Source organism: Microcaecilia unicolor, chromosome 1 (genome assembly GCF_901765095.1).
Source record: "Microcaecilia unicolor chromosome 1, aMicUni1.1, whole genome shotgun sequence".
NCBI classification, from domain to species: domain Eukaryota; kingdom Metazoa; phylum Chordata; class Amphibia; order Gymnophiona; family Siphonopidae; genus Microcaecilia; species Microcaecilia unicolor.
Window position 1 is genome coordinate 405,751,286 of NC_044031.1, and position 18,249 is coordinate 405,769,534.

At 46.4% G+C, this 18,249-nt stretch overlaps 1 protein-coding gene across 1 annotated transcript in view; it reads right to left on the reverse strand.

The window, feature by feature from the left end:
- KIF13A (kinesin family member 13A) overlaps window positions 1-18,249 on the reverse strand; it is an 818,528-nt gene that overhangs the window by 24,007 nt on the left and 776,272 nt on the right. The window contains 3 exon segments of the mRNA XM_030211397.1: window positions 306-1,389; window positions 7,195-7,293; window positions 8,001-8,152. Coding sequence (XP_030067257.1) covers window positions 306-1,389; window positions 7,195-7,293; window positions 8,001-8,152 — 1,335 coding nt within the window.

Sequence of the window (18,249 nt, forward strand, 5' to 3'; positions counted from 1 at the left end):
ATGGGGGTCTGCAAACATAGCATTAATTCATTCTATAAATGCTAGTGTTCTCAGTGTTAATCAATTTTCTTTACAATAATTATGACAAAACACTCACCTGTATATTTCTCAAAGCAAAACTACTACCACCGTTTACCAGGAATGTCTTTGTTAAAAGATGGTATTCAGTTAACCCTGTCATCCCACTGGCTGGATTTATTTAAGGCTTGCGTTGTACTATATCATGTAGGATCCGCAACTATTACTATAACATTTGTTTATAAGTTAATACACAGCAGCATACTCATGATAATTTGGTTTCTTACCTAATTGGCCACTTAGTTCTACTCCAACCCATATGCCCTCTGAAAAGTCCACTGGACCAACGTACTTCACTGTTCCCATCTTGCTATTTCCAACAGAGACTTGCGATCCTACTGTTACCCAGTCAGGTGGCACCTGGGGCTGATCTCTGGAAATGCCAGCGTCGTATTCTGAGACATCTGAATGATTCTTTCCATGTACGACGTTGTTAGCGGGAGAATCAGGGCAGGCCTCACAGAAAAATTCAGAACTTTTTGAGTTTGACAGTTGATGACCCTGCAGTAGGGACTGGTCTTGTGCTTTACGAGCAGCACCTGACAAGACCAAGGCACTGCCTTCCAAAGCATTCCGTGCGTCTCTGTCTCCATTAGAAGAAACAGAATTGGCTTGCTTTTCAGTAGTACGCTCAAAGTCTTTTCCATCTTCTACACCCATGAACTCTGTAAATGCGTAATCTTCAAAGACATCTAATATGTGCTCTACTGTGGTTGCAGACGACGAAAAACCAACAGAATTGAGCTTCCTTGTGTCAGGCGAAGAGTCCAACAGAGAAAGGGAACTAGTTCTATGGAGAATTTTAGATGCATTTGCTGTGGAATGTTGAGGGCCTGGAGTCATTTTTTGTAAGGCACTTTGTTCTTTGAGTGATGCCAGGTTTACCTTATCTTTTGCCAGCTCTCTCTCTGGCTCCATAAATTCCTTGCTCAAAGACCTTTTGAAATCATATGCCAGGTGATGACCAGAATGGTCGTGCAAATCCAAATCCCTCACCTGACTGGCTAGTTGGTCGTTGCTGTCACTGCAGGGGACCATTATGTCAGACAAAGTCGCAGTAGAGGCACTGTGAGAGACGTAGCCACTGGTGATACTGCTAGTGGTGGGGCTGCGAGACACCTCCTTCTCTAGGCCACGGGAGTTGATGAAGTCTGCTTTAGAGGAAAGCCAGTCCCTATTCTCCAGGCTGGCATTGTAAACAGCAAAGTCTGCAAACTCCTCAGGTACATAAGGCTGTATGCTCTGTGTGCCCCGCAAGCTCATCGCTTTCCTGTTAATGGCCTCAAGCTCGCTGTCATCTTCCTCAGAGTCCTGCAGAGATCATAAAAGTGGAGGTCAGAGACTTAGAAACTATTTTAAATTTCAGTGTATTTTAAAAACCCAAAGTTTGCTTTCACTTTGAAAAAGAATAAACCCAAGCACCCTCAGCACCTTAAGCTACTCCCACAGTCTCTCAAGTTTATTTTTTGTTATAACGCCCATCAGAATCTGAGCGGTTCACATATACATATATAATTAACAACAGAAATATTGAAAGGAATTCCATTAGGATAGGAAAGTTGGAAAAAAAAAAAAAAGAACAGCAAGAGTAGTATCACAGTGTTTCAGCAGTGCTATCCAGGACATCCTACCATGCCTGGGGCTCCAGCCCCCACCCGGAAGGGAATAAGTGACTCAAGGGAATGCTTTTTCGAATAAGAAGGTTTTCAAATGAATTTTAAATTTGGCTAGAGACTCTTGCAGCTTTATGCAGGAAAAGAGGGCATTCCAAAGGCTAGGACCTATAACACTAAACATTTTTTTCCTAGTGTGCATATATCTAATTTGCCTAGGTGTGGGTACATTGAGCAGGTGTTGTTGGTTCGACCTAAGTGTTCGCCGAGGAGAATAAGGGAGGAGTAAGTATGACAGGAAAAAAGGAAGGTTAGCCAGTAAGGTCTTATACTAAAAGCAATATCTTGTAAGATATCCAAGACATAAGTGGTAGCCACATATCAACCTGCATCGCCTCCTTATCCTCCTTACTGTGGAGGGGCACTGAAGTGCCTCTGATGCAATGCTGTCTCGATAAAACTTATACTCACAAATGACAGATGATTGCTTATGACTTAAATATTATTGGGACTAGTGTTCCCTTTTAAGCTACATGCTGGTGCACCCTATCTTAAATTTTCAGCGCATAGCCTTCCCAGTTGGTCCTGATTTTACCTCGTTCTTTCACTCTGTGCCTGCCATGTCCCCACCCACCCTATCACCAACTTCCTGATATGGAATGGGTGGGGACATGGCAGACCTTCCATGACGGCATAAAGAGAAAGTCCCCGTCCACTCCATAACAGTTAAGTTGGTGTTAGAGTGGGTGGGGACTTTCACTGCTGCTTTTTGTCTTAGTTGTCCCTCCACAGAGAAGCTCTGGTCCTGGCTGTAGCTGGTCTAATGCAGATGCCACACAGAGCAGGAAACGATGCTGTTGACTGCTGCAGTACAGGAGAACCAGGGAAGGAAAAAGGTGAGATGCTGGATGGGGAGAGGAGGGAGGACAAGCAATGCTGGACCTTGGCATGGGGAAGAGAGGTGGCAGGGAAATGCTGCTAGGGAGGGCTAGGGAGATGGACTGCACGGGGGAAGGAGAAAAAGAGGGGAAGATGCTGGAATATGGGGTGGAGAATAGAGGAAGAGAGATCAGGGAAATGTTAGGACTGCACAGAGGGAGAAAAGGAAAGGGGGGGGGGGAAATGTTGACTTGGGCCGGGGCACAAGGTGGTGCTGGGCTGCAGGGGGCAAGGAGAAGAAAGAGAGAGGAGAGATGCTGGACCACTGGAGGTAAAGGGGGAACAGACAAGCTAGTTAATATTGGACTGTATAGGGGAAGGAGGAAACAGAGGAAATTTTGAAGGGAGGGAATGGAAAGTGCTGGGTTACACGGGGGGGGGGGGGGGGGGGAGTTATGATAGACTCTGGAGGGAAGGAGAAGACAGGGAGACGCTGGGCTGGAATAGAGGATAGAAAACAGGGAGACAGTAGGAAAAAAGTATTTAAAAATAAATTTAATTGGAATATGTCAGCTTTGGGCTAATGGCATCATGAGAAAACAGTCAATATTTTAATGACATCACCAAGGAGATCGCTCGATTGTATCAAACTGCCACTGAAAAGTAAAGAAAGGCTTCCAGTTAAATTAAGGTAGATTTAATTATTATTTTTGCATTTTATGTACCATTCCTTTGTTTCAGGCACAATCTAAATCCAGTGTAGGTAATATATGCATGGCTGACTATGTAATTGCGCATACAGTCCAGCACTTGAAAGGAGCATGACCAACAGCGGGAATGTCTGCCACTGCCAATCCTTGAAGCAATTTGAATGGAGGAACAGCAGGCGTCTGTACCTCTCTCCCCTTGATCACTCTCTTTCTGCTGGCTGATGTGACTGTCGGCCCCTCCCTAACTTCCTCCCTGTACTACTCCTGTCCTGCCCATTTTTTGGTTGGCCAGTCAGAGCCAATATTAAGTGGCACTGCCCAATTAAATGACACTAAATATTGGTAATCATGGAGAGAAGCCAAGACAGCCAACAGCCTAGGCAGCCAGTTCTACCCCCATAATAAAGGCTCCACAGGGGTGCATGAGAGATCCCATTCTCTAGGCTAAGAGACCAAGGGGGAGATGCATCAACCAAACGTTAAAAAATCTAAATCGTAAAAGTGCTTAACGAATTTGAAACAACGAAGAATGCACAAAAAAAAACAGCTCAGAAATGTTCGGTGCGGTATTGAAAAGTACAATGTATCATACGTTTGTAATCCCCGTCGGTAATTGGCCCCTTAAGTATGCGCAGAGCAGCCAAGCGTTATGCTGGCTGCTCTGCGCATGCCACAAACAGTCAAAACAAAAAAAAACATGTGGCTCCCAAAATAAAAACAAAATAAAAAAAGGATCGGGAGGGGACAAAAGCGCTCGTCAAGGGCGTCCTGTATGGACGGCCTTGCCCCCCCACCCCGCCCGAGGTCGCCGCTGCTCCCTGCTTCCCCCTGCATTATAAATTAAAAAGCAAAACAAAAATCAGCAGCCCCGGCCGGCCCCCCTCTCTTCCTCTCTACTCTTTCGCCCCACAGCTCCGCCTCCCGACATCCTCCGCCCTGTGCCCCGCCCCCTCCTGGGGTCGTCACCGCCGCCATTCCCCCCTCCACCTGGCCCCCCTCCCTCTTACCGGCCCGTGCAGTGCTGTGTGAAGGCGCTGCATGGGCAAGAAGAACAGCTGGTGCCTCTGTCTGTGCCCAATCTTCCTTCTCGTCTCTCTCCTCTTGGTCCCGCCCCCGTCTGACGTAAGTAACCAATGTAGGTTACTTACGCCAGACAAGGGCGGGCCCAAGAGGAAAGGATGTCCTCCTTTGCTCCTGGGCCTTCCCTTGTCTGGCGTAAGTAACCTACATTGGTTACTTACGTCAGACGGGGGCGGGACCAAGAGGAGAGAGACGAGAAGGAAGATTGGGCACAGACAGAGGCACCAGCTGTTCTTCTTGCCCATGCAGCGCCTTCACACAGCACTGCACGGGCCGGTAAGAGGGAGGGGGGCCAGGTGGAGGGGGGAATGGCGGCGGTGACGACCCCAGGAGGGGGCGGGGCACAGGGCGGAGGATGTCGGGAGGCGGAGCTGTGGGGCGAAAGAGTAGAGAGGAAGAGAGGGGGGCCGGCCGGGGCTGCTGATTTTTGTTTTGCTTTTTAATTTATAATGCAGGGGGAAGCAGGGAGCAGCGGCAACCTCGGGCGGGGTGGGAGGGGCAAGGCCGTCCATACAGGATGCTCTTGACGAGCCCCCTCCCGATCCTTTTTTTTTTGTATTGCTGCATTTTTTTTTACATTTTAGTTTTTAGCCGGACAGCCCTAACGAGAGGTACAGACCTCTCGTTAGATTTCTCGGCGTTTCGTTCGGTTTTCCTGCATTAAACAAATCGGAAAAGGTTAGTGCATGTCATTTCAATAGGGTTTCTACACTAATTGCTCATCTGCATTCCGTTTTCGTTAGCTGCTACCATCGTCGGAAAATGGGCTTTAGTGCATGCAACGGTTTGAAAATTCTTCCTTAAAGGCTCATTTTTGGCTCGTTAAAGCTTAGTGCATCTGGCTCCAAGAGGGAAGGAGAAGAATGCACAGCTATGCAAGGAGGAAATGCCAGGTCCCTTTATCTGCAATGTCATTGCTGGTCTTATCCTAGAACGAGATACCTAAATCCCTTACTATCCAGACTGAGGAGGCCGAAAAATACACTGGACTGATTTTAAGGGTCAACTGGGCAGAACCAGCCAACCACCCATTGGCTTTTTGATGATTTAATAATAGAAAGAAGAAAGATGTCTATTTAATAGCTACTAAATGAAGTGTAACACTATGGATGTTCAGTGAGTAGAATTTTAAAGACAACCAATTCTGAATTTTAAAGCAAGGATGCCACAAAATCAGTGCCGTCTGCCAAATTTTCCCTTCCCTCCACCAAACCTTCAGGAAATCACATTTGACTGAATGTCAAGAGAAGTTATAGGCTGGCATATGGGAAAATCAGACAGTGCCCATTACATAACAGGCTCTCCTCACAAACTTCCCACCTTGCACCCCAGCAAGCTATCAGCTGATAGGGAGTGGGGAACAGGAAAACAGACTATCAGAGGCCTTTCAGCACACTGAACACAACAGAAATTAACGTTTCACACTGCTGTTCTGCAAAAGGCACTGGTTAACATCCCATGCACCCGGCTTCTGGTTCTCAACTGTGCTTTGTGAAAAGGGATCTTTTGCTCATGCAGCTAAATCATGCAAGTAGAAGCAGAGAGACGTTGTTTAGTGTTCACGACAGCATGTTTAACTATAAGCACAAAATATCATCTTTTTGCTGTTCGACTCAACACAGGCCAACCACATGATTTCAGCCACCCTCACAGCTGAACGCAGTTACTTACTGCCTGAAGACTTAGGGGTTCATTTTCAAAGACTTACAAAGTTCCAGAGGTTACTATGTAACTTTGTAAGTCTAAGTGCTTTGAAAATATGCCTCATAGGCTTTGTAGCTTCAAGTGTGCTCTCACAATCTGAGCAGCACACACAGGAATGTTAGGAGAATATAGAGGAAGTGTAGCCATTCACTGCTAACGTTATCAATCCTGCTGAACTTCTGGTGCTTAAAATACATTTTTTTCCAAGTATCTGCATTCATTGATTAAAATGAAAATTTCATACCAAGAGGGTAAAAATAATCTAGTACATATTTCAAGTGTTTGCTTTTACAGGTGTATGGAAAATAAAAACCAGGGCCGCTGAGAGGTGGGGGGGGGGGGGGGGGGGGGGGGGTAGGGTAGGGAGGGCAAAATTCCCTGGGCCCGAGCCTCCAAGGGGGGCCCAGTGCCGGGGTCAGGCTGCCGGCGCTGCAGTTCCCGGTCTCACTTGCCTGCCTCCTCGGCTCCGGGCCCCCTGCATTCGAAGTGGCAGTCACAGATCGCCTCCCTTCGGGCCTTCCCTCCCTGTGTCCCGCCCTCGCAGAAACCAGAAGTTACATCAGACGAGGGTGGGACACAGGGAGGGAAAGCCTGAAGGGAGGCGATCTGTGACTGCCACTTCGAATGCAGGGGCCCAGAGCTGATGAGGCAGGCAGGTGAGACCGGGAACTGCAGCGGCGGGGGTGCGACGGGGGGCGGCAGGGGGAGCGACAAGGGGCAGCAGCGGCAGGGGGAGCGACGGGGAGCAGCAGAGTGGCAGGGGGAGCGTTGGGGAGCGGCAGAGTGGCAGGGGGAGTGATGGGGGGCGCCAGCGGCAGGGGGAGCAATGGGGGCGGGGCGGCCTTGCCTCGGGCCTGGCCTAGTCTCTCAGCGGCCCTGATAAAAACTAAGGGGGTCTTTTACTAAAGGTTAGCTCGAGTTATTTCTAGCAGGTCCCATTTTATTCCTATGGGACCTGCTGCAGATAACTAGCGCTAATCTTTAGTAAAAGATCCCCTAAAAGACAAAATATACATATATATGTTAGCAGATGTATTTCTGTTTGCTGTTTTTTGCATTTGCTGTGCAATTGAGAAAACCCATCACCAGGCACCAGAAGAGAAATGGATGCAAACAACAAAAAAACTTACAGTCTTTTCATGTATGCTATTGTTTTCTGCTGGAATGCCACTGGCACTACATCCTGAAGGCACAATGCCAGCGCAATGTGTCTGAAATGAAGGCATGCTCTGCAAAGGTTAAGACACACGACACATCACACACAGGCTGAGGCAGCGACTACAACATTAAGATCATGCAACTACATGGCATTAGTGTGAAACATGCAAGTTAGGTACAGTTTTCTACATGAACCTCAACAAAAGCTTGTGCAGATGTCTCCACATTTCCGATTATCCATGTTAAAGACCTCTAGCACCAAGGGAGTCTATTGTGTACCTGGAACAGAATAAAAACTCTTCCAAACAGCACCCAAGAACTATATAAGTTGCAAGATGATTGCAAAATATAATTTTTTTTTGCTTACTAAACAATAGCTTTTTTTTTTCTTCAAATCAAGTATGTCTTCATTTTTTTCACCCCTATACACAGTTAAACAAGTTTCATTTAAGGCACAGATGAAGAAACACATTCAGCTTCTGTGCTATCGGGTACAAAACACAAAATTACCAGGTTGAGGACACCAACCATCACTAGGATCTGCTTCCTTTTCAAATAGGAGCTGCGTTGTTAGCTGCAACACATAACCTGGGCACCTGTGTCACAATTCACCATTCACTGAAATAAGGCACGATGCATTCCATGCACATACACAGGCATGTCGTGCCAATACAGAATTCACCAGCGCCCCTCTACTAGCTACACGTGCTGTGAACAGTCTATACCACACCATGGCAGATGACTGCCTATTCCTTACAAGGGAAATGGAGGGGCTCACCTCATGGCTGAGCAGAGGCTGGGTTTCCACAGGGGGTTTTCGTTTGTGCTCCTCCTTTACAGGCATTAAGGGTTTGAAGAACTTTGGTGGCTGAGGAGAAAATGCTTTGAAAGGACTGGACGTGGAAGCATGTGGACTCTCTGGTGCACACCCTAGAAAAAAAAAATGAAGCACCAAATATTAGTTCTCATGAAAGGCTCTGCTATCTGAGTCATGTGGGTATAGGAGTCGTGAAAATAAATATCTGCTTTGTTACAAAACAGGTTGGGTGAAAGGCTGAAGATCACTGCATCCAGGGTCATTATTTTTTGTGCGTTACCAGGGCGTAGCCAGAAAACAGATTTTGGGTGGGCCTAGGCAAGAACTGGGTGGGCACCAAGTGTTTTCTCCCACCCCCCCAAAAAATGTCTCAGCTGGCGGGGAAAACGCTTCTTTCCACCTTGGCAGTCTGCTGCAGGCATGCGCTGAAAACTGAGAATATGCAGGTGCCGGTATTGTGGAGAGTAGCGTTTTCGTTACCATCAGGGGGATAGCCTTCAGCTGGCAGAGCTTGGGATCCCCACCAGCTACCACTAAATGTGTGCTACTGTTGGAGGGGCCTGAGCCCTAAGTGGGTGGGCCCTGGCCCACTATTCCATGGTGTTCTGGCACTAAACAAAGATTAATCATTTCACCTTCTCCTCCATTCCAGACATAATAATAAATCGGTGATTACTGCAGAAGATAACTAGAAGACAGATACGTTATGAGAGCACTAGTGTTCTATCTGGACATTTTTTACCCTGACGCTGGCAGCACTAATTGTGGATAGTTTTATAAAGCAGTTTCCATGTATGCTATACATGCAGGAAAGGGTCTTTCTGAAGTTGCACAGGGCATGCACATCTAAAATGTATGTAGGTATTCCCAGGGAGGTGCAGTTGGGATGATGCTCTGGGTGGCTATTTTTGAAAAGAATTCAGATGCGTATGTTGCCTTTTTGGAACTCTGACAGAGGTGCCCATTATAAAATTACCCCCATTATGTCACATCCACCTTCATGTCTAGAAGCCTTCAACTGTACTTGTCTGGATATCTTCAAAGATACAGAGGATCTGATGCAGATTCGGTAGTGGTCGGTTTTATGATGCTTTTAATATGATGATACCCGCATCTCACAAAAATGTTTGAGGCCAATTAAAGTGCTTGAAAATAAATAAATGATGTGGGCCATAAACTCAACTGGATACTTGATACAAAACACCTGGTGCAAGAGCTATCAATTAATAACATACAGATCACTCAGCTCTCCTGGTCAAGTTACCATATGATGTCAGGAGAACTATAGCTACTCCCCTCTAGAAAAACTAGAGATGCCAATATCACAAAACTGATCAAGCCAACTAGACTATCAAGGGAGAAATCCTCCAACATACTCTCCAAAACCAACTATTAGCTCATGCTCTACCTCACTCAGATCACTAGCTGAGACTTTGGGAACACAGATCTTAAAATAGCCACTAATGATCTCGCCACAGTGAAAGTCTGCAAAATCATATACTCTAAGCCTACACCTTTATTTGCAGTAGAATTAAGAGACAAAACAAGCTAGAAAATGATTGAAATGCAGGTGGCAGAAATCATCTCTGTAACCCGACATAACTGACTGAAGGGTAGCACTAGACGATCTACCACAGAGTCAACACTGAGGATGACCAAGCAAAAAATTAATCTGGAGAGCCATTTCAGACAGAAAGGAGATAATTTTATTAACCGTTTGTGTTCAGAAAATGCTGTGCATTTTGGGGAGGAGACTGGGAGAAGCACAGGAATAAGAGATAATCCTGTAAGGCACTTCCAAAAGTTAGGCAGCATGTAAGTGTATAAAAGCCAGTATTCTAGCCACTGGAAGGAAACCACAGACAGCCAAAAAAAATGGAGATGTGAACCACAGGTGCAAATATAAGGTATTTATTTAATGGCTGACCCAACACAGCTGTGGTTTGGCGCAGTGCCTGCATCAGGGGTCCTATCAAATAAAATTAAAAAACCTGATTATTAAGAAACAATTACATAAAGAATTAACTTACAACCTAAACACAATATAAAATATTGACAAGTTACAACCAGGAACTCAGAAACATATCTCTCTATATAAAAGGCAACACCAACGTTCTATGAAGCCTCCAGCCGGAAGTGTGAAGGGGGCGAGATATCCGGTTTCCCTATGAGTGTCTGCCCCGCCCTCTCTGTAACACAGTCAGTGAAGGAAAACAGCAGAGCACGAAATCAAATCGCTGGCACTGTAACAATGAAGGACTCAGAGGGGGGAGGGGAGAGAGGCCAGAGGGCAGGGACACACACACTCCCACATGCACACAGAAGAAAACATTGCTAGCCCCCGTTTCATTTGCATCAGAAACGGTTTTTTTTTTTTACTAGTATCTATATAAATAATTCTCACCTTCTCTCTCACCTGCTGAAGCTCAATCTGTGCTGAAGCTCACTCTGTGGGAGGCAAACACAACACTCACTCTCACACTCATGCACCACTGTCACTCATAGACCCGCCCTCAGCCACGCCCCTTCCGGACATAATTCGCAACCCCAACGTTCTAAATGAAGCCTCCAAATTGCTCCAAACCGGAAGTGTGAGGCGTCAGAGATATCCTGTTTGCCCAGGCCTCCAAACCGGAACTCAGAACTCTGAAGCGCCGTATGCCCCGCCCTCGCGTCAGAACGTCATGACGACGAGGGCGGAGCACACTGCAGGAGCAGGACACAAACTCAATCTCCCGGCTGGGACAGAGACGCTGCAAATGCTATCTCCCCGTGCCCGGCCCTCAGCGACTCGGCGGCCATGCCTCACACTGAACCTGCATCACAGAAGGGTTGCGGGGCAGCTGCCTCGCTGACGGTACGTCGATGCTGAAAACCCGATCTCCCCGTGCCCCAAAACCTTGCTAGCGCCCGTTTCATCTCTCCAAGAAATGGGCGTTTTTTACTAGTATATATATAAAATACCAAAAACAAGTTTCTAGTTACATAAATGAACTGCAACATAAACAATAAAAATAAGCTAGGTTACATGGAAAACGTAATTATACCACTAACACATAGATAAAACAGATGCACAGTATTGCCAAAATGCGTGTTAAAAAGATGATAAGATAAAACAATACTACCAAAGGGATTATTTTACTAAGCCGTGCTAAAAAGTGCCCAGCGCTGCAAATAGCGCATGGGTTTCCCGCGCATTCTGGCCACTGTTTAGCATGGTTCTAAAATGGCCCTTTTTTGGTTATTTTTTGATAGTCACATGCTAATTTCCCCATTGGCACATGGCCATTACTGCTGGGAGCCCTTAAAGCCACCTATTTAGGAGATGGTAATGTGCTCGCAATTACCTGATTAGCACAGGCATGCCTACTCTCTACCTCCAAACATGCCCCCCTGTGCTGGAAAATAAAAAATATTTTCCATGTGGGATTAGCGCACGCTAAATGGAAAACTACAGCAGGCTGACTCAGCGCATCTTGCGGTAGTGCTTGTTCAGCGCATGATAGGCCTACCGTGGCTTACTGAAAGGGCCACAAAGTGTGCCACCAAAAGTTTAAGACAAATTAATTAAAACCAGATAAAATACATAGTAAAACCCAGTGAAAATGAAAACAGCACAAATATATTCATGCTTGTTTATAATTTTTGATACATATATTCATGCTGTTAGTGGTATAATTAGTTTTTCCATATAACCTAGTTCATTTTTATTGATTAGGTTGCAGTTAATTTATTCAACTAGAATTTTTTTTTGTTTTTGTTATTTTATGTGTATATTTCTAAGCTCCTGGTTTTAACTCCTGTTTTGATGTATGTCGGTGTAGTATTATTATTATGAATGTAAATTGTTCCTTGCTCAGGGTTGTAGATGTGTGGGTTATAAGTCTTTTAAATAAATGACAACTGTATTTTAAATTATAAGTTAAAGAATTATTTATGTAATTATTTCTTAATTGTCATGTTTTTAATTTTATTGGATAGGACCCCTGATGCAGGAATTGTGCTGAAACACGGCCATGTTGGCTAAGCGATTCAATAAAGACCTAATATTTGCACCTTTGGTTCACATCTCCATTTGTCTGTGGTTTCCTTCTCATGTTCTGCAAAGTTCCTCCTCTTCTCTGTTTTAGTATTCTAGTCATCTGCATGTATATATGAACTCATATGCATGCAAAAGTCAATAATTCGACCATGCGCTATTCTGTAAGCGCACAAATATCTTTCATAGAACACACTTTGTAGGGGGGACCACATGGGTAAGTCTGGGCAGAACATGAGCAGGGCACATATACGCACATACAGTGGGGGAAATAAGTATTTGATCCCTTGCTGATTTTGTAAGTTTGCCCACTGACAAAGACATGAGCAGCCCATAATTGAAGGGTAGGTTATTGGTAACAGTGAGAGATAGCACATCACAAATTAAATCCGGAAAATCACATTGTGGAAAGTATATGAATTTATTTGCATTCTGCAGAGGGAAATAAGTATTTGATCCCCCACCAACCAGTAAGAGATCTGGCCCCTACAGACCAGGTAGATGCTCCAAATCAACTCGTTACCTGCATGACAGACAGCTGTCGGCAATGGTCACCTGTATGAAAGACACCTGTCCACAGACTCAGTGAATCAGTCAGACTCTAACCTCTACAAAATGGCCAAGAGCAAGGAGCTGTCTAAGGATGTCAGGGACAAGATCATACACCTGGACAAGGCTGGAATGGGCTACAAAACCATCAGTAAGACGCTGGGTGAGAAGGAGACAACTGTTGGTGCCATAGTAAGAAAATGGAAGAAGTACAAAATGACTGTCAATCGACAATGGAAGAAGTACAAAATGACTGTCAATCGACAAAGATCTGGGGCTCCACGCAAAATCTCACCTCGTGGGGTATCCTTGATCATGAGGAAGGTTAGAAATTAGCCTACAACTACAAGGGGGGAACTTGTCAATGATCTCAAGGCAGCTGGGACCACTGTCACCACGAAAACCATTGGTAACACATTACGACATAACGGATTGCAATCCTGCAGTGCCCGCAAGGTCCCCCTGCTCCGGAAGGCACATGTGACGGCCCGTCTGAAGTTTGCCAGTGAACACCTGGATGATGCCGAGAGTGATTGGGAGAAGGTGCTGTGGTCAGATGAGACAAAAATTGAGCTCTTTGGCATGAACTCAACTCGCCGTGTTTGGAGGAAGAGAAATGCTGCCTATGACCCAAAGAACACCGTCCCCACTGTCAAGCATGGAGGTGGAAATGTTATGTTTTGGGGGTGTTTCTCTGCTAAGGGCACAGGACTACTTCACCGCATCAATGGGAGAATGGATGGGGCCATGTACCGTACAATTCTGAGTGACAACCTCCTTCCCTCCGCCAGGGCCTTAAAAATGGGTCGTGGCTGGGTCTTCCAGGACGACAATGACCCAAAACATACAGCCAAGGCAACAAAGGAGTGGCTCAGGAAGAAGCACATTAGGGTCATGGAGTGGCCTAGCCAGTCACCAGACCTTAATCCCATTGAAAACTTATGGAGGGAGCTGAAGCTGCGAGTTGCCAAGCGACAGCCCAGAACTCTTAATGATTTAGAGATGATCTGCAAAGAGGAGTGGACCAAAATTCCTCCTGACATGTGTGCCAACCTCATCATCAACTACAGAAGACGTCTGACCGCTGTGCTTGCCAACAAGGGTTTTGCCACCAAGTATTAGGTCTTGTTTGCCAGAGGGATTAAATACTTATTTCCCTCTGCAGAATGCAAATAAATTCATATACTTTCCACAATGTGATTTTCCGGAGTTAATTTGTGATGTGCTATCTCTCACTGTTACCAATAACCTACCCTTCAATTATGGGCTGCTCATGTCTTTGTCAGTGGGCAAACTTACAAAATCAGCAAGGGATCAAATACTTATTTCCCCCACTGTATATACATGGTTATGCCAGTGACGTAGCTAGGGGGGGGGCACAGGGGGAGAGGTCGCTCCCCCAAACAGGTTTTTAGAAAAAATGGTGCCTATGTGCTTCTCCATCAGGAAACAGGATAGGCTCACTGAAATCTGGACATCTATATATAAGAACAGTGAAGAAAAATGAGCACAAACTAGAGTTTAGAATTGCAGTTTCTACCAGCTACAATAATTTTTGAAGCTGTTTTAGTGATATTCAATTGTTATTTCTTTTCTCCTCCACCTTTTAAGTTTGCTTGCTTTGTTTTGAGTGACCTGAAATGACAGCTGCGCGGGGGGGGGGGGGGGGAGTGGAAACAGATTAACCAAATGGGCTTCCTTGCTTACAGTGGACTAGATAGGCTCACTTCCACTCTGGTCTTCTCCATCCCCCCCCCCACCCGAGTTTTTAGAAAAAATGGCGCCTATGCGCTTCTCCTGCCCGCTCTCCCCGTCCGCGTGGTCACTTTTACTGCCCTGAAGCACCATTCTTCCTCCGGCACCGGCGATTCCCAAAGTCAGCCTTCTGCAAGCATCGGGGCCTCTCCTCAGGAGCGTCCCACCTCTGCAGAAAACAGAAAGTTGTATTAGAGTAGGCGGTATGCGCCTGAGGAGAGGCCCCGACGCTTGCAGAAGGCTGACTATGGGAATCGCCAGTGCCGGAGGGAAAACGGCGCTTCAGGGCAGTAAAAGTGACCACGCGGACGGGGAGAGCGGGCAGGAGAAGCGCATAGGCGCCATTTTTTCTAAAAACTCGGGTGGGGGGGGGGATGGAGAAGACCAGAGTGGAAGTGAGCCTATCTAGTCCACTGTAAGCAAGGAAGCCCATTTGGTTAATCTGTTTCCACTCCCCCCCCCCCCCCCCCCCCCGCGCAGCTGTCATTTCAGGTCACTCAAAACAAAGCAAGCAAACTTAAAAGGTGGAGGAGAAAAGAAATAACAATTGAATATCACTAAAACAGCTTCAAAAATTATTGTAGCTGGTAGAAACTGCAATTCTAAACTCTAGTTTGTGCTCATTTTTCTTCACTGTTCTTATATATAGATGTCCAGATTTCAGTGAGCCTATCCTGTTTCCTGATGGGTTCATCTTAACTGTAGTTGTAATCTGCCTTCGGAAGCCTGCTGTTATAAAGATGATAGAATATACTGAAATTAAATGGAAGTAGAATTAAACTCTCCTTTCATTGGGACACATGGAATCACATCTTCATTAGTTTTGTAGACGTTTACCTTTTAGATACACAAAGGGATTATTTTGTGTTGGACGTGTTTCAGGGGCAAGTAGTTTTATAAGTCAAAATAAAAATAAATATTTTGTTTCATGCAGATCTCTTTTGTTTAAACATAAATGGGCTATAAGCCCCTAATTCAGTCCACTGGTTTTCTTATATTTTGTTCTTGTGATGACTTATATTGTGCCAAAACTGAAAACTCTTACCGCTATAGGCAGTGTCTTAAAAGGTGGAGGATAAATGATTTTTTTTTTAAACAATAAAGAGTGACAACATAGATGCAGCAGCTCATAGGTCTGCTTGCTTTGTTTTGAGAGTACAGCAATGACAGCTGTGTGGGGATGGGGAAAGTGAGATTGGCCTAATTGGTTTCAACATTTTGATGTCACTTGGTCTCCTGTTTATTAAACCTCCTAGAAGCTGCCAGAGGATGGACCGTGGGAGCAGGCTAGGGAAATATGTGGCCACAAGGAGGATGGGGAGCGCTGAAAGAGACAGGGAAGAAAGTGCCCCCCGCTCCTACTCCCCCTTCTCTCTCTCCTCAATCACTGGCCGACTATTTCCGCGACAAAGTGCAAAAGATCAACCTTGAGTTCACGACCAAGCCACCACCTCCTCTTCACCCTTTAACCCTCTCCCTCAACCAACCTACCCAGGCCTCTTTCTCCTCTTTTCCTGAGATCACCGAGGATGAAACTTCCCGCCTTCTTTCCTCCTCGAAATGCACCACCTGTTCCTCTGATCCCATCCCCACCAACCTACTCAACACCATCTCCCATACTGTCACCCCCTCCATCTGTCGCATCCTCAACCTCTCTCTCTCCACTGCAACTGTCCCTGACATCTTCAAGCACGCCGTTGTCACACCTCTCCTCAAAAAACCTTCACTTGACCCTACCTGCCCCTCCAACTACCGCCCCATCTCTCTTTTACCCTTCCTCTCCAAAATACTTGAGCGCGCCGTTCACAGCCGCTGCCTTGATTTTCTCTCCTCTCATGCCATCCTCTATCCACTTCAATCCGGTTTTCACCCTCTGCACTCGACAGAAACGGCACTCTCTAAAGTTTGCAATGACCTGTTCCTGGCCAAATCCAGAGGTCACTACTCCATCCTCATCCTCCTCGATCTTTCCGCCGCGTTTGACACTGTCAATCATGATTTACTTCTTGCCACGCTGTCCTCTTTTGGGTTCCAAGGCCCTGTCCTCTCCTGGTTCTCCTCTTATCTCTCCCACCGCACCTTCAGGGTACACTCCCATGGATCTTCCTCCACTCCCATCCCACTATCTGTTGGAGTTCCCCAGGGATCTGTCCTTGGACCCCTTCTTTTCTCAATCTACACCTCTTCCCTGGGCTCACTGATCTCGTCTCATGGTTTTCAGTATCATCTTTATGCTGATGACACCCAGCTATACCTCTCCACACCTGACATCACCGCGGAGACCCAGGCCAAGGTATCGGCCTGTTTATCCGACATTGCGGCATGGATGTCCAACCGCCACCTGAAGCTGAACATGTCCAAGACCGAGCTCCTCGTCTTTCCTCCTAAACCCACTTCTCCTCTTCCTCCACTCTCTATCTCAGTTGATAACACCCTCATCCTCCCCGTCCCATCTGCCCGCAACCTCGGAGTCATCTTCGACTCCTCCCTCTCCTTCTCTGCGCATATGCAACAGACTGCCAAGACCTGTCGCTTCTTCCTCTTCAACATCAGCAAAATTCGCCCTTTCCTCTCTGAGCACACCACCAGAACTCTCGTCCACGCTCTCATTACCTCTCGCCTTGATTACTGCAACTTACTCCTCACCGGCCTCCCACTCAGCCATCTATCCCCCCTTCAATCCGTTCAGAACGCTGCCGCACGTCTTATATTCCGCCAGAACCGATATACTCATATCACCCCTCTCCTCAAATCACTTCATTGGCTTCCAATCAGATATCGCATACAATTCAAGCTCCTCCTCCTTACCTACAAATGCACTCAGTCTGCGGCTCCTCACTACCTCTCCACCCTCATCTCCCCCTATGTTCCAGCCCGTAACCTCAGCTCACAGGACAAAGCCCTTCTCTCAGTACCCTTCTCCACCACTGCCAACTCCAGGCTCCGCTCATTCTGCCTTGCCTCACCCTATGCCTGGAACAATCTTCCTTTACCCATACGCCATGCCCCCTCCCTACCCATCTTCAAATCTCTGCTTAAAACTCACCTCTTCAATGCTGCCTTCGGCGCCTAACCGCTTGAGAAATATAGAATGCCCCAATCTATCCACCCTATCAGATTAACTGTTCACTCGTCCTCTAGATTGTACACTTGTCTTTAGATTGTTCTCTTGTCTTTTAGATTGTAAGCTCTTTGAGCAGGGACTGTCCTTCTATGTTTAAATTGTACAGCGCTGCGTAACCCTAGTAGCGCTTTAGAAATGTTAGTTAGTAGTAGTAGTAGTAGTTAGTTAACATGGGGAGAGAGAAGGGTAAATGCTGGACAGGGAGGGAGAAGGACACAGAGTTAATACTGGACAGGGAGAGGAGAGGGATATTGGAACGCAAATAGGCAGTACTGGAAAATGAAGAAATGGGGACACAGGGGCACTACTGAAAGAGGGAGGGGGAGATAGGGGCTCTACTGAAAAGGAGGGGGATAGGGACACAGAGGGGCACTACTGAAAAGGGGAGGAGGAGATAGGGACACAGAGGGGCACCACTGGAAGGGGGAATGGAGATATTGGGATAATGGTGAAAAAGGGGCGAGATGGGGACAAAGAGGTAATGCTGGAAAAGGGAGAAGATGGTAACACAGGGCAATGCTAGAAAAAGGGAGAGATGGTGACACCTGGATGGCAGATGCTAGAAAAGGGGGAGATGAGGAGACCAGGTAGGCTTGTGCTGACAAAGGGGGGGGGGGGGAGATGGGGACACAGAAATGGCAGATGCTGAACTTGGGGGTAGGATAGGGACAAGGGACACAGAAGGGAGATGCTGGACAGAACAAATAGTGGTGCAGAGGAAAGAAGGATGGTGCACTTGGAGA